The sequence below is a fragment of the Schistocerca gregaria genome, chromosome X, assembly GCF_023897955.1.
Source record: "Schistocerca gregaria isolate iqSchGreg1 chromosome X, iqSchGreg1.2, whole genome shotgun sequence".
Classification (NCBI taxonomy): domain Eukaryota; kingdom Metazoa; phylum Arthropoda; class Insecta; order Orthoptera; family Acrididae; genus Schistocerca; species Schistocerca gregaria.
Genome location: NC_064931.1, coordinates 64,044,859 through 64,072,009, shown reverse-complemented (window position 1 = coordinate 64,072,009; position 27,151 = coordinate 64,044,859). Strand labels below are relative to the sequence as shown.

At 43.1% G+C, this 27,151-nt stretch overlaps 1 protein-coding gene across 1 annotated transcript in view; it reads left to right on the top strand.

Annotated features, from left to right (window-relative positions):
• The window catches only part of LOC126298996 (transmembrane protein 183-like), a 178,081-nt gene that overhangs the window by 82,383 nt on the left and 68,547 nt on the right, over positions 1 to 27,151 (top strand). The window contains exons 3-4 of the mRNA XM_049990622.1: positions 5,071 to 5,154; positions 18,834 to 19,035. Of these exons, the coding sequence (XP_049846579.1) occupies positions 5,071 to 5,154; positions 18,834 to 19,035 (286 nt within the window). The remainder of the gene's footprint in view (positions 1 to 5,070; positions 5,155 to 18,833; positions 19,036 to 27,151) is intronic.

Genomic DNA, 27,151 nt, shown 5'->3' with positions numbered 1-27,151 from the left:
TAGGGCCTTATCAAGTCTGTCACTTTCATTTGAATGTTCTGCTGAGTCTTGAATGGGGGTGGGGGCCTATGGACCTACAGCAATGCCTTTTGAGGTCAAAAATTCCATCATGTAAGGGGCTGTGTGACGGGGTGTTGTTATGATGCACCATCCATTTGTCTGCGGTGTCTACTCTCACGCTGTTCACCTTGTTCCTGCGCCTCTCAAGGACATCTTTATTAAGGAATTGGTTGTAAGTTTGTCTGACCCATTTGTGGTCATTGACAGTCCTCTCAAGATGATCAATGCACACATTTCTTAGCCTATCCTTCTGATCAGTTGTGAGGTTTTAAACACAAACATTTCGTACATGCAAAACTTTGGTCAAAATTCGAGGTACAGTGAAACTGATTCAATTTAACAGCTCACCCATCATCCTTATTGTTAAATGAGAGTCTGATGTTACAAGAGCATGCACACATTAGACATTTTCATCAGTTTTTGAAGTTGAAGGTCTCCCTGAACAAGATTAGTCTTCAGTGTGTTCTCAGCCTTCCAAAAATAATTTTTTGCAGTGAAAAACTTGTGATAAGGAATGTTTCCCATAGATCTGTATCAACTTTTCAAAGGTCACACTCACATATTCCCCAAGTTTAACACACAAATTGATGGCAGCACATTGCTCTAATTCTGCTGTTCCATTTTCATCCCTCACATCAAAAACACAACTTCATTGATGGTGCTCTTAAAACTCATGTCGTGGCTGTGTGGAGCTGAAACTCAGACTGAGCATCTGGAATGGTTGAACACATTGGTCTTCACAAGTAGAACAACACAGCATTGCCAGATCGTTTGCATTGTTGTCAGTCCCATTACTTCCCTCTCACATCATCGTGTGTGTGTGTGTGTGTGTGTGTGTGTGTGTGTGTAATGCTACTTCTAATTTATATTATCTTTGTAAGCAGAAATAGCATTACAGTGAAACCCCGATTTTACGTTTTCATGTAGTCCAGCCTTTAAAAAAACACGCAACTGTGGAAAGTGTAGAATCAAGGAAAATGTGACCCCCCCAATAATACAAACAAAAACACAAGTAATTGGTATATATGATTAAAAGTCACAGTCCTCTCCAATACTTTGTATAAAATCTGTCAAAGCAAAAGAATTTAAATGTACAATAGAATGTTAATACAGGTATTTGTGGTAATGAATTTCAGTTCTTAAAAGAATCGGACGGGTAATAGCAAGCAAAAACTAATCAAAAAATTGAAATTGGTTTCTGGGTACAAGGTAACCATGCTGTTTTCCAACATGGTATGACCACAAATTACATGTTCAAAACATGTGTTTTTGAGAGATTATCCTTTGTGCTCACCCAGAAAAAATCAAAAATTGATGAACATGTTGTAGTGAACTAAAAACATCACAGCAAGTAAATGATTAAACCATGAACTTAAACGTGGACATCTGCGTAATGACAAACTTTGTCGCCATTGCTGTTATTGTTTAATGCTTTTCTTATGAGCCGCACTTCATTTGCTCACCACTGTTAGTGTTATTTTAGGCTTGATGACACACACACCCCAGTTGATGTCATAAGCTGGCTCAGGGACTTTCAATATTCTGATAATTTGAAAGAAAGCTCGGGTGATGCCCTCTGTATCTGCCATCAATCTTTATGATCTATGGTGTGTGGTGCAAAGTATGTATGTGCATACAGTGTGTTTAAAATAAGTTGCGACTTTTGAGAGTTCAGCATGGAGCGAGTGGAGGGAAGTGTAGTTGCCAGTGTGTGCTGGGCTCGTCAGCAAGTGACAATACGCCTGACCTACTCGGCATGGAACCTGGCAGGCTCATTTGACTGTGTGATCAGCAAACTGGCTGATCTGCTATCTTTCTCAAACAATTTTAAAGAAACGATTTCTTAATAAATGCTCATTCTCATGCATCTTATAGTTTAATTCATCAGCTTCATGATGAACTGCCTATCATTTCGTTAATGGTTGTTGTTGAGAGATTTCGATAGCAGGTAAACAGCTGCAAAAATTTCTTAGTTTGCAGTGAAAAATATGCGTCGCTGTGAATTTGTGTTTGGTGCGTGTTAGGTTACATGCTGTCGTCTATTAAATGTATATAATATATTGATTTATTCCTTGAACTTTGAAGGATATCGCTGTCTGTTTCCAGTCTCAAGATAATAAGATGTGTGTAAAGCCTTCCATCACCAACTTGTGCATCAGCAAAAAAACTAGAGTGAAATATTCATAAACTCCTCATATCTTATAAATGGTTAGAGATATCAAAAAAAAAAATGGCAAAACATAGTGCACAAAGATGAGATGGTTTTGCCATATGATTAATGTGCAAAACTTCCATATCTACTATAATATTCAAACGACTACAGATTTTTTTCATGAAGTAATGTAACTAGTTGTGGCCATCGATAGATGGTGAAATGAGAACTGCTGTTGGTTTGTAACTTTATTTTATAAAGTATTGTCCTGACTTGCACTGAGTTGCTGGTTTAATAATACACTATTTCACGATGCTGTTTCAATTTCACCTCCATTAGAATGTTAGTAAGATCAATATTTCTAAACTCTGCTAACATTGCAACAAGAGAAGTTATGTATCTCTCAAAACTTGTCACAGTACATCATGAACAAGTGTCTCCTGACAACTCTAGACCAGTCCTGTTGTATAGCATTTGCGATGGCTTCTTTTCTCAGTATTTCAAAGGAACTGAGCATCAACATGTTACTGTTTCTCTCTCTCTCTCTCTATCTCTCTCTCTCTATCTCTCTCTCTCTATCTCTCTCTCTCTATCTCTCTCTCTCTATCTCTCTCTCTCTATCTCTCTCTCTCTATCTCTCTCTCTATCTCTCTCTCTCTATCTATCTCTCTCTATCTATCTCTCTCTATCTATCTCTCTCTATCTATCTCTCTCTATCTATCTCTCTCTATCTATCTCTCTCTATCTATCTCTCTCTCTCTCTCTCTCTCTCTCTCTCTCTCTCTCTCTCTCTCTCTCTCTCTCTCTCTCTCTCTCTCTCTCTCTCTCTCTCTCCTCCTCCCCCCCCCCCCCCCCCCCCCACACACACACACACACACACACACACACACACACACACACACATTACTTTTCACCTAGGCCCATATGTTCTCAGTTGCATTTAAATGAACATGATACGGAGGAACCTTGAACTCTGTCCTTTACCATTAGCCATTCCGTCGACCTGGGAGCGTAAAGTTTTGGTTTGTACAGCATTAAAAGTTCCATTAACACCGCTTTGTACGTGCTAGGTTCAACTTTATCTCGTGGAACATTTCTTTGTATCCAGAGCAAAATATCCGCTTTCCTCCACTGCATTGTTGGGGCCTTATGCATCACAACAGAGTAGTAAGATGTTTTGTAGATTACTATTGTCGAATTCCGAGGAGTGTTTTGCACCAGAACGTTATCTCACCAGCCAGTGAACGTTTTCTTGGATGGCACTTTTATTGCAAATCTCGTATTCAAATGTACTGCACTGTTATTAATGCAATGACAACATAAAATACTTGTTAACAATGCCTAACTACAGAACCCTTCAACGCCAGAAAATGAGACATTGAGAGCTGACAAATGTTGATGCATGTAATGCGTGACACCAAGTGGTTTCGTGGTGTGGCAGCAGGGGCGCTTTGCCAGACGAACTGCTGGTGGCATGGTAGGGAAATCCGGTTCGTCATTGGTGTTACCTCTGCAGTGGTGTCACGTCCGCCTCCAGTCAGTCAAACGTCAAAAGTCGCAACTAATTTTAAACACAATATAGTTTATGTAGCTCTTGCAATTGTATTTGAACACAAAAGTCTGTAAAACTTGCTATCGTGAAATCCTTCTGTCATAGCATATCATCTGTTTGGAATGTATGTTTTCAGCACTTTACAAAATGCTTTCACCCCTATTTGGACTCTCATCGTTGAAGTGCCACTCCCCCTCTCCACACATTAGTGTGGTGTGGTGGCTGCACTGGCTATTGGATGACTTAACAAGTCACCAAGCAATAACAGTTCACTAGCCAGAAATGGGCAACGTTTCCTCGATTGTGACTGAGCATATTCTTTGAGTCTCAGTGTTTGAATTTAGAAAGTTGACAATAGATATTGTTGCTGAATACAGTACATTGGAAATATTTGAAAAAAGATGAGACTGAGTTAAAAGTGGTGCAGGAAAAGGTGGTGGCAGGACCACTTCATCATGTATTGGCTTGTTTTTCCATTACTGCTGGCAGCTAGCAGTGTTAAAGTTAAATGTTGCAAGTTGTGTTGGCAAACTGAACGTGGATTATGTCAGCATTTCCCCTCTCACGTCTCCCCTCTCTACAACAGCTTAAAATATTCCATTAACTCTGCCATCACCCTTTCTGTGTGAACCATCTGTCTTGTGCCACTTGTAACTTGTTCAGTCACATCAAATGTCAATAGAAAGAAAATGGGACACAGTCAAGGAGACATTGAGGAAGAACTTAGAATTGAGGCAAACTTTACTATGAAGAAATGTAAACTCAGGGAAGTTTTACCCTTGATCTTATGGGATTTTCACAGGGGCTACAAATTTATGGTGTAGAATCGTGAAAAATGTAAAATCAGAATGTAAAACGGAAGTTCCACTGTATATAAATTCGGTGATCTTTGCATGTACAGCAGTTGTCAATGACAGCTGCATATTTTTCATAAAAAATCCTTATGCTGACTTCTTATATATAAAAATTGTGTTATTACATGAACATTACAAAACACTGTCTTTTGGGATGTGCTAGAGAACATCACATATGAAGCATGTATAATTACAATGAATTGTAAAGTCACCTATGCATCAAACACTTTTTTTTTTAAAAAAAATGCAGATACCAGTGATTATGAAACAGCTGAGTGAAATAAAATACTATCACAAAGCAGGTTTTGTTGAACCATTAATTAATAATATGTCATACTTGGTATAAATTTGTCATTCGGGATATTCAGTGTACCCTGCATTTCAGCTCAGTGACAGTGTTGCATACTTAATTTATGGATTTCCTCACTTATCATTTTTTTTCTTTGTTTCAGTAAAATCATTGACTGAAGCAACTGGTAGTAAAACATATGCTGCTGCTGCTGAACATTCAGAAGAAAATGCTGATATGAATCAAGGTAAGAGTAGTTATTTGTTGGATCAATGCTCAAAATAAATTTCATTGATTATCATACAAAAATCAATAACAATTTACTGAAATAGCACATATTAAGAACATGATGATGCTAGTCACTTCAATCCATTCCATGTGCATGTGCTCTTTCCACAGAGTAGTGTGTGCAAAAATAACCTTTCTCGTATATGTAAATAAACCGTACACTTGAAGCTTTTCTGACAGTTTATCAAATGAGGTGACACAGTGCTCATCACAATGCACTCACATTCATGAGAATGGTTATTCAGATCCCTGTCTACCCATCCAGGTTTAAGTTTCCTGTGATTTTCCAAAATTGCTGTAATTGTTCTTTAAAAGGAATGTAGCCGATTCCCTCTCCCATATTTCTAGAGTCTAAGCTTGTGTGCCAACTGTAATAACCTCGTCATTGATGGGGTGCGAAACCATAGTCAACCTTCTCTCTCTGGCAATATTTTTCTTCTACAGCTTGGACTCAGTGGTGGATCTCTGAGTACCTTGTTTATACCATCATCCCCTGGAGGAATATGGGAGAAGATAACTTGGCCCCACCCTATAGTTTGGTTCTAGAATGAAATTGATAATTGGTGTGAATGTGAAGGCTTTTCCAGTCTAATAATAAATTCTATTTATTTAGTGTTTGGACAGATAACGAAAAGTATATAAAACATTATAAATTATGTTTATTAATTACTTCTGTAATTTAGTTGGGCCTTTTGTAAAAGATTTGGATTGATTTGTAATTTTTGAGAAGGATAGAATAACTGAGGCTGTGTTAAAACTAGATTTGAAATAAAATTGTCTTTAGCAATAAGGAAAAATAGCAGTGAGCAGAGTGGTCTGCGAAGAGGTTTTATGCAGAAGAGGGGAGAAATTCTATTGTAATCCAGAAGTAATGGATAAAGTGGGGTTAAAGAAAAAGGAAAGAAAAGGGAACATATGGTAAGAAAGACTGATCATCAAAGTTCGTGAGTTTCACATAAAATCTGAAAAATTATGCAATTGACTATTACTGTAGACTTACTTCATTGTGCGCGCATGGGAGAGAAAGAGCGGGCGGGGAGGGCAAGTGGAATACTTTGACATGTCCTACAAAAAAGAAATATTACTGAATATCCCCACAAGAACTAAAAAGCCAGACTATTTTTTAAACATTCTTGGCTCTCATTTGTCTTAAGGATTTAGTTCACGCTCATTGTTATTGTTTCTAACTCTTAACATGTACATAATAGCACTGCAGGTGCATTCAGCTAAATTTGTCAGGTTGCTGTGATGCTGTAGCTGGCACAGAATGTTTAAACTGAACAAATAATTCTTGTAGGGGATATACAGGGTTGCCACAAGTTCTGCAAATCAGGGATTTTCAAATGTGTCAGGGAAATTGGGGAAATTTGAAAAAAAGAAAATACTGGAAAAATCTTGTTTTTTGTCTCAGTAGAGGAAATGCTTTTATTACTGGGATGTCATGCATTGTTGAGTGGGTGCAGCTGAGAACATGCCCCGCTTCCCTACTCCCTCATTCTTAAGACATCTCCCCTTCCTACCACTCCACTCACAGGGTGTACACGACCCGGGACAACCGGGAGATCCGGGAAAAACCCTGGAATTTTTTCATCTGGGAGAAAACTGGGAAAAACCCAGGATTTTTTAGAATTCCGGGAATTTTCCATTGTTTTTATTTTCAGTTAAATTTTTGTAATTTTGACTGGTAAGAATCGATACTCTAACAAAGGATATTACTATATTCCGCTACTGCAGAATAATATTGCAGCAATAAAACATGAACGAGAGAAAAAACGAAAATAAAACTTAAATTGAAAAGGAAATGCGCTGTATACAGCAACAAAAACACAGTGCTCATATAAGCATCTGCCAACAGCAAAATGCGTCAAAGGCTTTAGGAAGACTATTCAATGCTTCGTAACAAGAAATTGCCTCAGATGAGCGTGACGTCACAACTGTTTACATTAGATTCATTTTAGCAGTTACGAGTGGGGTCATGTGCATGTGCAGTTGAATAGTACCATCTCCCACTCCTGGCTACAAAAATGTGGCTGTTGGCTGTGTAAGCAACCGCAGCAAGCAGATAGGTGCTATCTGGGAAATTTTTACTGGAGTGCACAAGCTGCCAGAACCATGCATGCGCAGCAGGCCCTGATCTAGGAGGAGGGGAGTGACTACCATCTAGCGCACGTTAGTCTATCGATTATTCATATGACTTTGAAACGCATTCTGAACATCTTTGAACACATTTTAAGTTGATTTCTGAATGAAACGTAAGTTGATTTGTGAATGTGTGCATAGTGTACATGATGGCTCTGTCAGGGGAATCCTCGTCAAATGTAGGAACAAACTTTCCTACAGACAAAAGGGGCTATACGAGCTGAGCAGAGTAAGGCCGAACAGATGAATGCCAACTGCTGTCTGATTGTGTGGTTGATTGGGTTTGCGAATGATGATCGTTGTTAAAATTACTAGCGAAGTCCATAGATTCGGGCTACAGGAGTGGAAATAAATGAATAACAGATAAGAAGGATTACGTATTACGTTCTCAGTGTATCCAAGAAAATGAAATTTTGACAAATTTTTGGCCAGATCGCCGTACTAGTAAGGGTCAGTTGTAGTCCCCGGCTAGCAGCCACTCTTACTTCTATTCTGGAAGAAGCGTGGAAAACTTGTTGTATGAACATGCAACAACGCCTAACCGGAGAGTAACTGCAGGACAACCAAACTGGTGATTCTGGCAGAATAGTGAAGTTAACCTGCCAATAAGCTTTGACATTAGCAGGAATAGTTACAGAATTAGTGGTAACAATTGTTTGTTATTCAAAATTTTACTGGCACATTTGTGATATATATCTTAAATTGTAATACCCTCATAAAAGACCAACATTATATGTGAAAACTTAGCTTCTCTTGCAGCATTTTAATTTTATAGGCCAATATTATATGTGAAAGCTTTGCGTTTCGTGTAGCAACACTATGTATATTAATTTAAACCATTAACTTTTTCTGTTTGTGTGTTCACGCTACTTAAGTGATGTTGTTATTGGCTGACTAGATAACGTGTCCTAAACTATGAATACCCTCTGTCATTGGCTGGTGAGATCACGTGATGTGAGCTTTGACTGGCTTACAAAAGCGCATCGCTAACTCGAGTTCAATGCTTCGGAAAGTAACATGCGGTGTTTGGTGGAATTCGAATTTATAGTTTCGTAACACAAAAATATGCAGCGTACATGTTGCTGCACATCAAAGATATTTCCAAAACGTGTTTTTTCCCTGTGTTTAGTTTTCTAAAGTGCCGGGAAACTCTACGCCCCTCTATAAAACCATAATTGTTCAAAGGACTGATAAGTTAGACAGTTCCGAGGGAAAATATACTGCCAGTTAACAGGGAAAAAGTGTGTTTTCACCCGGGAGAAAGTGTATTTTTAACCAGAAAATCCGGGGGAAGTCTGGGAATTTTTTTCGTTGTCCACGTAAACACCCTGACTCAGTTTGCAGTCATTGGTGCTACTGCTTCTTGCCACTAACATAGTAGCTGCTGACGACAGGCAGGCAAGCATGAGTAGTAGTTTTTTTGGATCTGATTCTTAGAGATTGTTGATGCAGTGGTCTGAGACAGTGGTCGTGTGTGCCTGTGTGTGTCTGAGTGATTGTATGAATGTGTGTCTGCGCTCTGATTTTCTGACAAAGGCTATGGCCAAAAATTTAGTTGTGTGAGTGTTACTCTTCTACGTTTCTGTCTGAAGCTTAGCTATCACCTTAACTGTAAGTTGCTACCCATCCTCATTAGTTTTGATTCTCAGAGAATTTGTGCAAGTTATCTGTTGCATGGATTGATCACTGCAGTATCACTTCAACAACATGCGGCTTTTCACACGTGAATAGCTGATCATGCGAGTGGATCCGTGCGACAGGCCAAAACTGTAAGCCGTTTCTGTGGGTATATCTAATGGACTGCGACAGATTTGCAGTTAACGGCTGTTCCTCAGTTTCTGCCTGAGATGTGCAGATTGACAGTCTCCATAAAAGATTGTGCCCTGTTGGTAAAGCACTTTTACAAGAAAGGTGACTGTGCACCAATAGCCCTCCATAAGGTCTGTATACTCAAGGGTATGGAAAAAGGCATCGATTCGATGTCTGCTAAGGGTCTGAAGAAAAAGATTACAAAATTTGAAAAGACAGGTTTTTTGAAGTGTAGAGTGGTAGAGTAAGAAAAGTAATTAATTTGACATCTATCACAGATGTGACCACAGCATTGCAGGAGGAATCGAGTGCTGGTGTGAAAATACAGCAGACAGGGGTTTCCCAGAACGTTGGTGTGCCTGCAAGCATGGTGACATAAAATCCTATGAAACATCCAGCATTGCTATCCATACAAAATCACCTACGTCCAGGAGATGGTTTTTGCCGACCTGCCAGTAAGACAAACGTTCACTCTGGTATTTCTTGTTCACACAGAAGTAGACAATGAATGGTCATGGAACCTTCTGTGAGCAGACAAAGTCGTTGTCCATAAGTAAAATTGCAGATCATGAGTAATTAAAAATCTGCATGTGCAACAACCGTTACTACTTCGTTCTGCGTAGGTGACTGTATGGTGTTTGTTGACAGCATCATTTGTCATAGGGCCATATTTTTTCGAGATGAGTCCTGTAGATCCTGCTATATGTATCCTCACTGGCAAGTACTGTGAAGGTCTTTTGTGCACCATCATTCCAACTCTTTAACAACATGGATGCGTGGGTAGGTTCATTTTTTTCAAGATGGCACACCTCCACACGTTGCACAGCCAGTGAAGCAGCTGCTGCAGAGGCATTTTGGAAATGCTAGAATTATCAGCCATCATTTTCCTACAGCCTGGCCCTCCTGATCACATGATCTTAAGCCATGTGACTTCTGACATCTAAAAGATAATTTATTCAGTACTCCACTTACGGATGCAGCTGAACTGAAGCGCACACTGCACAACACATTCAAACGTGACCCCAGAGACACTTCAATCTGTTGTGGAACGTGCTTTTTCTAGATTTCAACTAGGGGCAGAAAACGGTGGATTGCATACTGAACATGCCTTGTGCCAGTCTCTCAACAATTAGACTCATACCTTTTTACACAGTTTTTGGCCCCAGAACAATTAAAAACCATCATAATTTCACTTTTTATGCAGTTTTTGTCCTCACAGCAATTAAAAACTGATATTTCCCATCCAATACTGCATTGGGTGGGCTTGTTTAGCTCACAGAGCCACAACTGTCGACTGCTGAACCCGTGCAGTCAGGCACATTGAATATAGGCTACCACAGAATTCACACAGTGTGGACGTATGAGTAAAAATAAAGTATTTAATCTGATAGTCAAATCTCTTGAGCCACCACCAGCCCTTGCCCCAACCCTCCGCTGCCAGCCATCCTGGCCTGTAGTCACTCCACTACCACCAGGATCAGCTACAGTTGGCTTCAGTAGCAATATCTTTGACCCTGTCACCACATTGTTTGACAACAACCACCACCACCACCACCACCACCACAGTCTATGGTACCCACCTGCGGATCCGGGGGTTAGAATAGGCCCGAAGTATTTCTGCCTGTCGAAAGAGGTGACTAAACGGAGTCCCTCCCCCTCGAGGGGGTAGTTAGCGCCTGTGTCCGGAGACGGATGGTTCCACGACCTATATTTGCGGTCATTTTGGTTTGTTCACTTCTTCTGGTTTCTTACTTCCTTTTGTTGGATCCTTTCTTTGTTCTTCTCCATCTCACTGTCTTACTTACTCTTCTCGCCAGTCTGTCCTTTCTCCCTGTGCGTGCCTGAAGGCTGACCCACGCGTTCGCACGCGTAGCCGGTGACGGGGTAACGCGTAATTCCCCACCCTGGGTAGACAAGTAAGGCACGCACGTACCCCCTGGTAAAGGCCAGGCCCAGGGAGGGGTGATTGCCTGAGCTGACACCTTCCGACCATGCCGATTGGTCCCTCCGTCCGTTTCTCGGGAGGTGTGACCTGAGGTGTGAACAATCACCTAAGGCGGGAGTGCCCTCTGAGAGGGTCCCCAGAAGGAAGGAGCGCACCATCGGAGACGCTGGCAATCACGGGGGATTCCTCCGCAATGGATTACTCTTCTTCTTCTTCTTCTCTCTACTTCTGCCCACAAGCGGAAACTTGACCAGCCACCAGTGACAAAAGTACTACCGCCTGCCCCACAGTTCCTCGTAGTTTCTCGATCTGAGGACGGAAAGGATTTTTCCTCTGTCAACCCTTTCGTTATCCAGAAGGGCGTAGATGCCATAGCCGGATCTGTCAAGTCTTGTACCAGGTTGCGTAATGGTACCTTGTTACTAGAAACTGAGAGTGCCTTTCAGGCACAAAAACTGCTTTGGGCTACACTCCTGTACACGTTCCCTGTCCGGGTGGAGGCTCACCGCACTTCGAATTCGTCTCGTGGTGTGGTCTATACTAGATCACTCGACGGATTGACTGACGAGGAGATTCAGTCTTTCCTCACTGAGCAGGGTGTGACGGCTGACCATAGGGTCATGAAAACGGTCAACAATGAACTTGTACCGACCCGGACACTTTTCTTGACCTTTGATAGTGTTCAGCTGCCGTCGCGCATCAAGGCGGGCTACGAGGTTATTTCTGTTCGCCCCTATGTCCCGACACCTACGCGCTGCTACCAGTGTCAGCGTTTCAATCACACTCGCCATTCTTGTTCCAATGCGGCTAAATGTGTCACTTGTGGCACTGATGGCCATGAGGGTGACTGTCCACCTCCTTCTCCTCGTTGTGTGAACTGTCAGGGTGACCATGCAGCGCCCTCCCGCAACTGTCTCATCTACAAGGAAGAGCGCTGTATCCAAGAAATTTGGGTCAAAGAGAAAGTGTCCTCTTCGGCTGCTCGCAAGCTATTTGCTAGTAGGAAGCCCACGCTGCTTCCAGCGGGGAAATACAGTACTGTCCTCGCCTCCTCGGACTACCAGGGAGGTGGCGACGCAGACATGAGATCTAACCTTCAGCACTACAGTCGTCCGTTCGGCCAGTGCTAAGATCGCCAGGCCGACGCCTCCTCTTCCTTCCGTCACCCCTCAGACACAAGCATCTTTATCAGCTTCTGCCAAGACGAAGACCCATAAGTCAGATGCACGGGCCTTCAAGAAGGAACCGTCTCGTGCAGACATCCTACGTACCTCAAACTCCCAGCCATCGACCAATACTTCCACAAAACAACCTTCCAAGAAGGCTCCTAGGAAGCACAGTTCTCCTTCCCCGCCACGGCGCATTTCTTCTCCTGCGCAACCCAGCGGTTGCCGCCCCAGGCCGTCATCGGTTTTGCCTGGCCGCACCGCTGGTAGCTGAACATCTGGCCTTTCACAAGTGGAGGAAGCTCCCCCTCCTGGCCATCTTAACAAGATGGCCGATGACTGTCCACCTACTGCTAGCGGCGGCAGTGCTCGCTCGAAGCCGGACCCTCAGCGGCCTTCGAGATGACCCCTTCTTGAATCTTCTTCTTCTTCTCATGATGGCACTTATTCACTGGAATATTTGCAGCATTCGCTCCTACTGAGAGGACTTAAAGCTGCTGCTCCGCTTGCACCGTCCGCTCGTCGTAACCCTCCAGGAAACGAAGCTATGCCCATGCGATCACATTGCCTTGGCACACTACACCTCTGTGCGTTTTGACTTACCCCCTGTGGCAGGTATTCACTCATGGAGGGATTATGTTGCTGGTCCGGGATGATATCTACTATGATCCTATCACATAGCACACCGGCCTGCAGGCACTTGCCATCCACATTACTCTCCCCATTTTTACATTTTACATTTGTACCGTTTACACTCCATTGTCGTCTGCCGTTACCAGGGCAGACATGATGCAAATTATTGCTCAGCTACCTGCACCATTTTTGTTAACTGGAGACTTCAATGCTCACCATCCTCTTCGGGGCTCTCCAGCATCCTGTCTGAGGGGCTCCCTGTTAGCAGACGTTTTCAACCAGCTCAATCTTGTCTGCCTCAATACTGGCGCCCCTACTTTTCTTTCAGACACCTCTCACACCTATTCCCATTTAGACCTCTCTGTAAGTACTACCCAACTTTCACTTTCTGATACATATTCAAGCAACCACTTCCCGTGTGTTATCCATGTCCTGCATCATACCCCCTCTCCGTGCTCAACTAGTTGGAACATCTCCAAAGCAGACTGGGGGCTCTTCTCTTCTAGGGTGACCTTTCAGGATCAAACCTTCACAAGCTGCGATAGTCAGGCCGCACACCTCACGGAAGACATTCTCACTGCTGCTGAATATTCCATCAGTCGCACTACTTCTTCTCCACGTCGCGTACCGGTCCCCTGGTGGACCGCAGCATGTAGAGACGCTTTACGTACTCGTCAACGTGCATTACGCACCTTTAAACGCCATCCTACAGTGGCGAATTGTATCAATTATAAACGATTACGTGCACATTGTCATTGTATTATTAAAGAAAGCCAGCTGGGCTGCTTTCACAAGCACCTTCAACAGCTTTACTTCTTCTCCTGTTGTCTGGGGTAGCCTGCACCGGCTATCTGGCACTAAGGTCCACTCACGAGTTTCTGGTTTGTTGGTCGCGAATGACGTCCTTGTGGCCCCTGAGAATGTCTCCAAGGCCTTCGGCCGCTTTTTCACAGAGGTTTCAAGCTCTGCTCATTACCACCCTGCCTTCCTCCCCTGAAAACAGGCAGAGGAGGCTAGGCCACGTAACTTCCACTCCTTGAATCGTGAAAGTTACAATGCCCCATTCACAATGCGGAAACTCGGAAATGCACTTGCCTGGTCACGATCCTCCGCTCCAGGGCCTGATTCTATTCATATTCAGATGCTGAAGAACCTTTCTCCTGCGGGTAAAGGTTTCCTTCTTCGTACTTAATAATCGCATCTGGATTGAGGGACATGTTCGCGCATCCTGGCGCGAGTCTATTGTTGTACCAATTCCTAAGCTGGGGAAGGACAAGCACTTGCCTTCCAGTTATCGACCCATCTCGCTTACCAGCTGTGTCTGTAAGGTGATGGAGCGAATGTTTAACTCTCGGTTCGTTTGGCTGTTCGAATCTCGACGCCTACTTACCAATGTACAATGTGGATTTCGTAGGCGCCGCTCTGCTGTTGACCATCTGGGTACCTTGTCGACATTCATTATGAATAACTTCTTGCGGAAGTGCCCGACTGCGGCTGTGTTCTTTGATTTGGAGAAGGCTTACGACACCTGTTGGAGGGTGGGCAGTCTCCGCACCATGCATACATGTGGGCCTTCGCGGTCGCCTCCCTCTTTTTATTCGTTCCTTTTTAATGGATCGACAGTTCAGGGTACATGTGGGTTCTGTCTTGTCAGACACTTTTCGCCAGGAGAATGAGGTGCCCCAGGGCTCAGTTTTGAGCGTCGCTCTCTTCGCCATACCGATCAATCCAACAATGGATTGCCTCCCAGCTGATGTATCAGGCTCCCTTTTCGTGGACGATTTTACCATCTATTGCAGCGCACAGCGTACATGTTTCCTGGAGTGCTGTCTCCAGCGTTCTCTTGACCGTCTTTACTCCTGGAGTGTCGGCAATGGCTTCAATTTTTCTGCCGAGAAGACTGTCTGTATTAACTTTTGGTGCTACAAAGTGTTTCTCCCACCGTCCTTACGACTCGGTCCTGTTGCTCTGCCATTCGTGGAGACAACAAAATTTTTAGGTCTTACATTTGACAGGAAACTTAGCTGGTCTCCACATGTCATATTTGGCTGCCCGTTGTACCCATTCTCTAAATGTCCTCTGTGTTCTCAGTGGTATGTTGTGGGGAATGGATCGAACAATCCTACTGCTCCAAGCTGGATTATGGGAGCTTTGTATACTCCTCTGCACGGCCGTCCATCTTACGCCGCCTCAACTCCATACAACATCGGTGTTTACGTCTTGCGATCGGAGCATTTTATACTAGTCCCATCGAGAGTCTTCATGCTGAAGCCGGTGAATTGCCACTCACCTACCGGCGCGATATGCTGCTTTGTCGTTACGCCTGTCTGCTTCTGTCAGTGCCTGACCACCCATCGTATCGTTCCTTTTTTGACGACTCTCTCAACCGTTAATACGGGTTGCATGTCTCTGCCCTGCTACACCCTGGAGTTTGCTTTTGTCGCCTCCTTCAACACCTTGATTTTTCACTCCCTGCAACCTTTAGAGTGGGCGAGCGCCACACGTCACCTTGGCTCCAGGCTCAGGTTCTTGTTCACCTCGACCTCAGCTCACTCCCAAAGGTGGTTACCCCCGGTTCAGTATGCCACTCCCGTTTTGTCGAACTTTGTTCGAAGTTCATTAATATATCCTTCACTTATACAGATGGGTCTAAGACCAATAACGGGGCCGAGTGTTATTGTGTTGCTGGGGCACAAAGTTTCAAATACCGGCTACATGGCCATTGTTCGGTCTTCACAGCTGAGCTCTTTGCCCTCTACCAGGCTGTTCTTTACATCTGCCGCCACCGATATTCTGCTTATGTCATCTGCTCCGATTCTCTGAGCGGCATCCAGAGCCTCGGTGATCCGTATCCGGTTCACCCTTTCGTGCACAGAATCCAACACACTCTTCAGCAGCTGGTGGACGACGGGTCTCCAGTTAGCTTTATGTGGGTTTCTGGCCATGTCAGTATCTCTGGGAACGAAGCTGCAGATGCCGCGGCCAAGGCTGCGGTCCTCCAGCCTCGGACGGCTTCTTGTTGTGTCCCTTCATCAAATTGTAGCAGGGACATTTGTTGGCGCATTTTATCGCTGTGGCATGCTGATTGGGCTGCACTTACGGACAACAAGCTTCGGGCCTTGAAACCTCTTCCCGTAGCTTGGACGTCGTCCTCGTTTTGGCCCGGCTCTGAATTGGACACTGCCGGTTCAGCCATCGCCATCTGCTGACGGCTGCGCCGGCGCCATTCTGTCCATGTGGGCAATTGCTGACAGTCCGCCACATTTTAACGTCCTGTCCGGATTTTACTATACTGCATCTTGATCTTGGCCTGCCATGTACTCTGGATGCCATTTTAGCGAATGACCCAGGAGCTGCTGCTTGCATTCTTTGTTTTATCAACTTGACACACCTGTCTAAGGCCGTTCGATTATGCTGTTGTTTTTTTAATCCCATGCCTGTTAATACGTCTTTTATAGTGTTGTCCCTTTTAGTTGCTGTTTTAACCTTGTGCCTCGCGGTGCATTCCTAACTTAGTCAGGGCGCTAATGACCATTGTAGTTGTGCGCCCTAAAACCACAAAAGAAAACAGTCCATGGTTGAAGATGATGACTCCCCAACTGCAGTGTTGCAGTCTTGTCGAGATATGCTGGGGCCCATGTTGTTGTTGTTGTTGGTGTTTTTTTTTATTTTATTTTATTTTATTTTATTTTACTGCTAGTTTCGTGGCAGGCCAGTGAGTCTTTAGTCAGATGTGTAATTGTGTTTATGGTTTCGGTATTCGTCGGTTGAGTGTGAACAATGTTCTGTGGGTGTGGTATGTAAACAAGAATAGCAATTTTGGAATAGGTGTTATAAAGAGCAAAGGAATGTGGCTCATTGCCTAGGAATATAAGGTGGTGAAGTTCAGTCATTGTTTCCAGTGTGTTAGTAGTAATAATGGACAGTCACTCAGAAGACAGAGGAGTAGTAAGTTACAGTAAGAAGTAATATGAAAGTGTTCTTGTTGTTTTATTTTCCTATTTTGTTGTAATTATTGATGGAGTTCAGCCTGGGAATCATAGGAAGTGTGTGTAATTTGTGCCATTTGGAATGGGCAGAGGTGTAGAGCAAGGAATATTGCTTTGTATGTTAGCATGCAAAGAGGTGAGAAGCGATGGGATAGTGGTATGTTTAAGTATTATTTTCGTTTGTGTTTATGTAATTGATAAAAGGTAATCATGTCAGTGGGCAGTCCCACAGGGAGCAGAGTTTGTAATATCACTAATAGCACTAAAGAGAGGTTAAAAATTTGACACACCGAAGTGGATAAGTTAAAAGTTGTGGATTTGTCTGTGACTGGAAGCTTTTCGGGCTAGTGAGAAGGAAGCTGTTTGACCAGACTGGAGCATGCAGAGGTGGTGCAAAGAAGACTCAATGACTGATCTGTTAAAAAGAGGCATGGGAACAGAAGTAGTGGGAATATTATGGGGAGGGTGGAAAGAAGGGAAAGACAGGAAGATGAAAGGGAGACTAAAGGCTTGAGTCAAGTTTACCTCTTCCTGCAAGACATCAGACTACTGTTCATGTAGTTAAAGTTGTCAATCCTGTGAAGGGTGGGATAGAACATAATGACTGGTGGGACAATTTATTGACTAGGAAGGTTAAGGTAATTAAAGAAGGTAACGGTGATGCTATGCAAACTCAGGAGAATTCACGTGTTGCACAGAATAGCAACATTGTCAACGTTACGGAGAGTAATGTAGAATTACTAGCTAAAATTTAATTTGGAATTGTGGAGTCTGAGGTAGCAAGAATGACCCACTGTGAGCTATACCAAAGTGGAATGAAATATTCACTCTACACCGGAGTGTGCGCTGATATCAAACTTCCTGGCAGATTAAAACTGTGTGCCGGGCAGAGACTCGAACTCGGGACCTTTGCCTTTCGCCGGCGTCTACCAAGTGCTCTACCAACTGAGCTAGCCAAGCTCGACTCACGCTGTGTCTTCACAGCTTTAATTCTGCCAGTACCTCGTCCTCCTACCTTCCAAATCTAACAGAATCTTATAACAAAGTGAATAAGTGTGTGGATAGCAATTTGGGTGTTGTTTTGAGGAGAGCTAATATTTGCATCATTCAGCTAATTTCTCAAATTTTTGCAGACAAAGATCATGATTTGAAAGTCTTATTTCATTGCCCTGAACTAAGGCCATTTTCAAGAGGTGTAATACCCTGCTATCTTCTTTTACATATGTGGACCTTATTTTTCTCAATATACCTCAGTGGAAAGTTTTCCAAAATATAATAAACTTTCTGGCGAGGTGTTGAAAAAGAGTTGTTTTGAAAACAAAACTACAAAAAGTACATTTGCTTTATAAATGACAGAGAATTGAAGAATTCTATGCCTTTGGATTTATCTGCTATTTGTAACCCATGTTATGTACAGATGACAAATGAAATTTTCAGCCGTGTGTGTGTGCGTGCGTGCGCGCATGCTGGTATGAAACTTCCTCGCAGATTAAAACCGTGTGGCAGACTGGGACTTAACCTGGGGACATTTGCCTTTAGCTGGAAAATGCTGTCTCGGTCCGGTGCACAGATGTACTCTGCCAGGAAGTTTAATAAATTGCTTTTATTAGTGAAAATGAATATTATTAAGAATAAATATATTTATTTACAAATAAGGAATAATTTTGTCTGTATTTGTTATTCATCCTTTAAATAACTTCCCCCATCTCTGGTTGCAATTGCAGAATGAATATTCAGACTGTCTTCGTCGTGTTGGTAACACTAATTAGTATTATAAATCTTTAGCTTCTGTGGTAAATTATCATTATTGCTACTGCATTCATATTATCATAGTTGTCAAGTTACTCACTTACAGAAAGTCACTCCAGCAGCTGCAAGTATTTAATTTTCTTAGTGCAAGCAGTAACTTTTTAATGACTGATAGAGAACTGTCATTTGCTTCTACTTTGTGTTTCAGAAGTACCTGTGAGACCTACACGGAGAAGACGGAAAACAGCCACTGAGAGAAATACCAGTACTGGTGTTAGATATCCAGTTGATCTTTGGTTTCTTATATCAGATTACATTGAACCAGAGTGTGTTGGAAAATTTGCAAGATTATGTAAAGATTCCCTACATGTTGTGCAGACTGCACAGTTTTGGTTGTCTTTGTACAAAAGGTAAGATTAAGACAAGACAGAGTTCTTCAGTGTTATGTTGAGTAAGAGCTGTTTCAGCTGTGGCTGGATGTGTTGAGATATGAGGTCCTTATAATTTCTTCTGTTTTTCAATGCTGTCCTCAGATTTTACCATAATTTCATGGTTCCACTGAATGAAAGTTGTGTGTATCTCTTAAGATGTAGCAGCAATATTGAAGCCTTGATTAGATTTATCTGTGATTTCCGGGACACACATTGCTTGAATGTGAAAGTGATTGTCAACAAGATGATGCTCCTTTCCTTTTCCACCCATCTGCAACTTTGCTTTTGCTGTGATGTTTTGGATGAGCTATGAATCACAGCAAAAAAGTTTCTCACTGTATATTGAGAGGACCAAAAGCCATTATGCTTCCTTAGAAGACTGTTCATTGTTACTGGAACTATGTAGTCAAAACTTAGCAGCCAGTCACATTACAGAATCTGTTTGAAAAGCACCTGCCAATTTGTTTTCAACCAGCTGCAGAATGTTTATTATGCGTTGTCTGAGGATGACCATAGCAAGCATCAGTTTCCTAAAAGGAATTAGGAATAAAAGCCTCCATGAGAAAAAAATTTGCAGGAGACATTGTCAGAAGCACCAGAATTTATGGTAAGAAATTAAAGGGGCTATTTAAAACAAAATTTATGCTATCCCACACTAAGTGCTGTCCACAGTGCACTCGGAACTGTCTGTTGCATTTGTACCAGAGTACAATCTAACACTAATACATTAGTCATACAGACTATGGTGGCCAACATGTGGTAAACATAACAGATCATTAACTCTTACAAAGTAAAGTTGACTATCCGTATGAAACATTACCCAATGGTATTAACTGCCAGGAGAGAACATCTGAAGCTTGTAGAATGGGACTATGAGACCAAGAAAAATGGGGAGCAAACCTGGTGGATCACATTATAAGTCAGTGTGATCACCAAGCTCATGAAAACTCCATCCAACAACTGCCTGACCATTGTAAAATATCTCGTGTCCCCGATCAGTAATTGGGCAGAGAGCATTGGGGGGGGGGGGGGGGGGGGGTGGTATTCGTCATGCGCCGAAGGCTCAGATACAGAGTATCCTCAGAAAACTTCAGACTAATATCAACAGATGAAAGCCTGTGTACTAAATGCATGCACTAGGAGTAAGTGATTGTAAATGCTTCTCAACTCAGTCATTCCATCTGAACACTCGCATAATTGCAGTTAATCAGGAGAATATCTGAAAAAGGCATATCAATGTTGTGCGTAAGGGTAATGTGAATGACCATTTTTGCTACTAACCTGTCGCTCATCTGTGGCTACATGGATACTCTGCAAATCACAGTACCTGGCAGAGGGTTTATCAAACCACCTTCAGAATAATTTTGTATTATTGCAATATTGAATAGCACGTGGAAAAAACAAACACCTAGATCTTTCCCATGCGAGCTCTGATTCCCTTTATTTATATAAGGAGAAATGATCATCACATTTAAAAACAGACATCAACAAAATATTTTCGCATTTGGAAAAGAAAATTGGTGATCGAAATTTCACAAAAAGATTCTGCCACAGTGAGGAATGCCTTTGTTTTCATTATGTCCATTCCAAATTCTCTATTGTCCCCTATTTCCTGATAATGCAAAATGTGCTGCTTTTCTTTGAACTTTCTCTGTGTACTCCATTAAACCTACCTGGTAAGGACCCCACACCATGCAGCAGTGCTCCAAACGATGGTAGACAAGTGCAGTGTAAGCAGTCTCTTTGGTAGATATGTTGCATATTGTAAGTGTTCTGCCAATAAAATGCAGTCTTTGCTTTAGCTTCCCTACAACATTTTGTGTGTGTTCTTTCCAATTTAAGTTATTCGTAATTCCGACGTATTTAGTTGGATTTACAGCCTTTAGATTAAACTGATTTATTGTTTACTGAATTTTAATGGATTCCTTTCAGCATTCATGTGAATGACCTAACAGTTTTCATTATTCAGGGTCAATTGTCAATTTTCACACCATAGAGATATCTTATAAATTGTTTTGCAATTTGTAATGACTTTGCTAGATGATAAATGGCAGTATGATCTCCAAACAACCGAAGATGGCTACACAGATTGTCTCCTGAATGGTTTATATAGAAAGGAAGCAGCAGAGGGCTATAACACTACTTTGGGGAATGCCAGAAATAATCTCCTGACAGGATATCATGAATCCAGTCACATAACTGAGACGATATTCCCTAAGCATGCAATTTTACTACAAGCCACTTGTGAGGTACAGTGTCAAAGAACTAAAAAAAAACTAAACTCGTCCTGAACAGGCCACGAAGGCCCGATGATGCCGACCAGCCGCCGTGTCATCCTCGGCCCACAGGCATCACGGGATGCGGATATGGAGGGGCAAGTGGTCAGCACACCCCTCTCCCAGCCATATGTCAGTTTCTGAGACCAGAACAGTGTCAAAGGCCTTCTGGAAATACAGAAATATGGAATCAGTTTGAAATCCCTTGTCAATAGCACTCAACATTTCGTGTGAGTAAAGAGCTAGTTGTGTTCTCCATGTAGTGATCCATGCCATGTCAAAATAAAATCTGGTCTGAGGTTAAGGCAACCTGATTTATGGCTTCAACCCATTGTCATCACTTCCCTAAAACTGAAATATGTATGTCTTTCCAAGTAATTATTGCAGTGTTTCTTCGATGGGATGTGTATTGTTGATCCTGAAACAAACTGTAAACTGCATTTGGTGCAAGTTTTTGAAACTACAGAGACTCATCAGTTGCTTTCAGCATGGGTTCAGGAGGTGCCGTTTGACTCTTCATGAAACGACTTGCTGGACGTTGTGGTATGGAAGTCTGAAATGTAATACCCTACAAGGGCTCTGCTTTATTATAACATCTTGAAGCTGCTTCATAATGTGGATTAATTTAGGCAGGTGTAAGAATCTCTGCAATATTCCCCGGCTGAGTGATTAGCTTAATGCAGAATGGCGCTTTCCCAGAGCCCCACTTTACAGTCTGTTGGCAAGGACACTTGGGTAATTAACATTACTAAGTGCCTCATTTTAGGACCTTGAGTGCTGATAGCTCCTGCACATTAAATTTTTATTAAATCCTTTGTTCAGTTATATTACAGTTGTGTGGTTTAGAGATCTATGGAACAGAGCAATCTGTAGGTGCTCTCTATGTTGACCATGGGAGCACAAGTTTGACTGTAGGGGATTACACTGTGATCATTGTGGCTAATAAGCTACCTCTTTTTATCAGGAGGCAGCTAGTCATGGTGCAACATTTGTTAAAGTTTGCAGGAAGCACCAGTCACCACTTAACATTACAGTAATTATTCTATGACCTGTTGACCATCTCTTTGCAGGTGTCAAAAGAGCAAGCAAGCTATCATGGGCACCTATGTACAGTTATAAGTTTGTAAATTTGGGTGTTGTGCCATTGGATTGAAGTGTCTCCATCGTCATTATAATAAGACTCTAGACGGTATTAAAACTGACATAACACAGACTTTTAACCATTATAATATTCTTAGATATGTATCATTCTGATTTATATTATCAGTATTACTTTATTAAATTTGTTCATACTGACTGGTCCAATGTGGCACACTGCTGGATGCTCTATCTTTTACTTGATTATGACATTGTCCTTTACCTTTGAGCCAAATTTACTGTTTTTGTGTGTAGCTGTATGCAGCTCTGATAGCACAGTATTAGTGTGTACCGAAGGAGTAAATACAGAATGACAAAACACACACACACACACACACACACACACACACACACACACACACACACTTGACACTTGCCTGAACGTTTTACTCTGTTGAGCTGTAGCTCGTGGGGATCCAGGGTAATGCAGCTGACAACATCCGGACAGGCATGTATGTGAGGAATTCAGCAGACCAATACATTCCCACTCCGTGCACTTCCTCATGTTGCTTTTGAGAAAGAATGTCGGTTATTAGTGGGGAATTGTGTGGATGGAAGTGCCCAATGAAAATCAATTGTATTCCTCTTATTTTTTATCTAATATTGGAGAAATTCCTTTCAGCCACTCTGATAGAAAGGTTTAGTGTCTGCTCACTAATACAAGATCATGTTTTATGTCTTGAGGATGCACCAGTTTGCTGTGCTTAAGGTTTACCACTCACAAATCTGCCACAGTTTAATTAACTGACTTGTGTATGTTGGCAAGAGGGTGTCTATACTTTTGGCAAAGTACACAAGCCCTAAAATTAGCACTACACTTGTCCTATTGACACCAATAATAAACTTCTGTGAAATATCAAGTGGGATTTGCAGACATTTACAGTTCTGTTTTGTAATTTCTTCTGGGACCGATTTAGTCCTCATTTTTCTGCCACAGCAACACTGGCAGCTTCAGTCTTGGCTACCACAGAGCCCCAGCCTTTGCGGCATTATTTCCCTCCTGTGCTGCGTGTCTATCCTCTTCTTATTTTTCCCCTCTCTTTGGGAATATGCCTGGGGTGTTTTTGAGAATGTTCTGCATTGCCTCTAGCAGACGTAAGAAAAGTCTCACCACTATTTTTCATTCCTTTCTTCATTCACCTTCTATCTTTGCTCCACTTTGGCATTTGAGGCTCCTCTTTTTCCATCTTCCTCCCTGTGTAATCATGAAGGCCGGCCCAGGCATCTGACACGTAACAGGTGACTGGGTAAAGCGTAATTCCCAGCCCCGGGTCGACAGGTAGGGTTCACACGTACCCCCTGGTACAGGCCAGGCTCAGGGAGGGGTGATTGTCTGAGCTGCTGCCTTCCCAAATTGCCAACTGGTTCCTCTGTCAGGTGTTCGGGAGGTGTGAACAATCACCTAAGCCGGGTGCGCCCCCATCCTGAAGGGGGGCCCCTCACTTGGAAGGAGCACACCATCGGAGATGCTGGCAATCATGAGGGATTTTCTCACATTGAGCCAATCATCTTCTTTGCCATGCACTTCTATCAAATGTAAATGGAACCAAGCTCCTGATTCAAAGACACTCCCAGCTGCACTGTGGTTCCTCATGATTTCACATACTGAATACGTTCAGTCCTCTGCAGCGGTAAACCCATTTCTAATTAAGAACGGTGTTGATGCAATTGCTGGCCCTGTGAAATCCTGCTCTTGTTTATGCAATGGCACTTTGCTTTCAGAGACTACTTCTGATTGTCAGGCACAACTACTGCTTGCTGCTTCACTTCTCCGTGGCTATCCTGTTCGTGTCGAGGCCCATAGAACTCTGATTTCTTCCCATGGTGTTATTTACACTAGGCTGCATGAAGGTCTGATCAAGGCTGACATCCAAATGTACCTCTCCGATCAAGGTGTCAATGCCACCCATCGGGTGATTAAAAAGGTAGATAACTCCTTAGTACGCCCACACCACAGAGTGCTGCTTCCATCCAACATAAAAGCAGGCTAAGAAGTTACCACAGTCCAGCTGTACATTCTGAACCTGATGCACTGCTACCAGTGTCATTGTTTCAACCACACTTGAATGTCTTGTAAATATCCAGCCAAGTGTGTAACCTGTGGTAGGGATGCGCACAAGGGTGATTGTCCATCTGCTTCTCCCCGCTGTATCAACTGCAATGAACGACTATGCCGCTGCCTCTTGAGATTGCCCCGTGTATCTTGATGCACGAGCTGTCCAGGAGATCTATATGAAGGGAAAACTACCTTACCCAGTCGCTCCACAGTTACTAGATAGTTGCAAACCCTGTGTTCTACAGTCTAGCACTTACAGTACTGTTCTTGCTGCTCCTTGTTCCATTAAGGACATGGTCACGCAGCCATGCGACCTCAAATTCAACTGAGAGGTAGTGAAATCCCACAGTGTCATGGTAGCATCACCATATCCTCATCTAGCTGTGCAACAAGCAATCACTTTTGCCTCATGGGGCGAAGTCACCAGCTACACAAGCAGCAGGCTGTAAGGGACAGAAGGAATACTCCCATGAAGACTTCCCTCCAGCCAGCCAACACCTCAGTCTTCCTCTGCTAACCGGAGAGGCTCAAAGAAGTCAAACAAAGGCAAATGGTCTTGTCCTTCACTGACTCAAAGATCCTCTTAGTGTCGCCACGTGATACTCCTGGCTGGTCTCCATGTCGCCAGCGCATCTCCAACAAAGAGGATTTACTGCTGCTCTTAGAATTGCAACGTCCTCTTATTCTCTTCCTTCAGGAAACAAATTTCATCTTCATGACCGCTTTGAGCTTTTGCATTTCTTCCCACTCTGTTTTGACTTTCCCCTCAAGGTCAGCATTCTATCTCATGGTAGAGTTATGCTGTTTGCATGGGATGACATTCATAGTCAAACCATCTCCCTGACTACCCATCTTCAAGCTGTTGCTGTTCACCTTTTCCTTCCTCACCTGACATTTTCCCTTTGTACTATTTACATCCCTCCATCATTCTATGTCACCAGGCTTCCTACAGCTTAGTGGGCAGCTGCCTCCCCCATTGCTGCTGCTCATTGACTTTAATGTGCATCATCCCCTTCGGAGTTCTCCCAGAACTTGTCCGCCAGGTGCCCTCTTGGCCACCCACCTCAATCAACTTAACCTCTTATGCCTTTACACAAGAGCACCCACATTCCACTTCAGACTCCTCGCTCACCTATTCCCATTTAGACCTATCCTTCTGCACTGACCAGCTTGCCTATCGTCTCGTGTGGTCTGTTCTCTCTGTGTCATACTTGAGTGACCATTTCCCCTGTGCTATCCATTTGCTAACTCCTACCCCACCCATGTCACACCCAAATGGCAGCTTACTAAGGCAGACTGGAGGCTTTACTCCTCCCTGGCGACCTTTGGTGAACGTCATTTCCCCAGTTGCAATGACCAGGTGGAATATCTTATAAACATTTTCCTTACCACTGATTCCTCACACTTCCTCATGACCGTGCCGTGACCCGGTCACGGCGTGGCCTGAGGCGTGCATGCTGCGATGCAATTTGCACGTGGAGACGTGCTGTCCGCGTTTTTAATCGTTGTCTTATGGTGGCAAACTGCATTCATTATAAGCAGATGTATGCTCAGTCTCGTAGCATTCTTCGGAATAGCAAAAAAGCCAGCTGGATTTCATTTACCAGTTCTTTTAACAGTTGCACTCTCTCTTCCGTCATGTGGGGATGACCTCCGACCTCACACGGCAGACAATGTCGGCGTGGACCTTATTTCTATCTGAACACCTCGGGGTGCCATTTTGCGGAGGTTTTGAGCTTGTTCCACTATCACCCTACCTTCCTTCATCGGAAACGAGCTGAGGCGGCTCAGGAGATGCCTTTCTCTTCTCAGAATCGTGACTGCTTAATGCTGCCTTTACTATGACGGAGATAGATCATACTTACTTTATCCTGATCCTCCACCCCAGGGCCAGACGCTGTTCACATACAAATGTTGCAGCACCTTTCTCTTGCAGGCAAGCACTTTCTGCTTACTATGTACAACCCCATCTGGGCAGAGGACACGTTTCCCAAACACTGCCGTGAAGCCACTGTCGTACCCATACCTGAGCCCAGTAAGGACAAACACCTTCCTTCTAGCTACTCCGATTTCTCTCACCAGCTATGTTTGCAAGGTGGTGGAACATATGCCCACCTGATATGGTGGATAAAGTCTCGCCATTTACTAACCACTGCACAGCGTGGATTTCGAACGCGCTGTTGTGCAGTTGACCATCTCATCACTTTGTCCACCCATGTTATGAACAGTTTTCTGTGGACGTCTAAGACTGTGGCTGTGTTTTTCTGTTTGGAAAAAGCCCATGACACCTGCTGGAGAACTGGTATTGTCCATACTCTCTACAGGTGTGGCCTCTCCAGCTCTCTTTTAGTTGACGATTTTGCCATCTGTTGCACTTCTCCATGGACTTCTCATTGAGTGGCGTCTTCAGCGGTGTATTGATGATCTGTCCTTGTGGAGCACTGACAATGGCTTTCGTTTTTCCACCGACAAAACCATTTGTATGGATTTCTGGTGGTGCAACTGGTTTCTTCCACCATTTTTACATCTTGGACCTGTTGCTCTTCTGTTCATTGAAATTTTAAAATTTATTAGACTCTGGTTCAATAGGAAACTTTTTTGATCTTCCCTAGTGTCTTACCTGGCA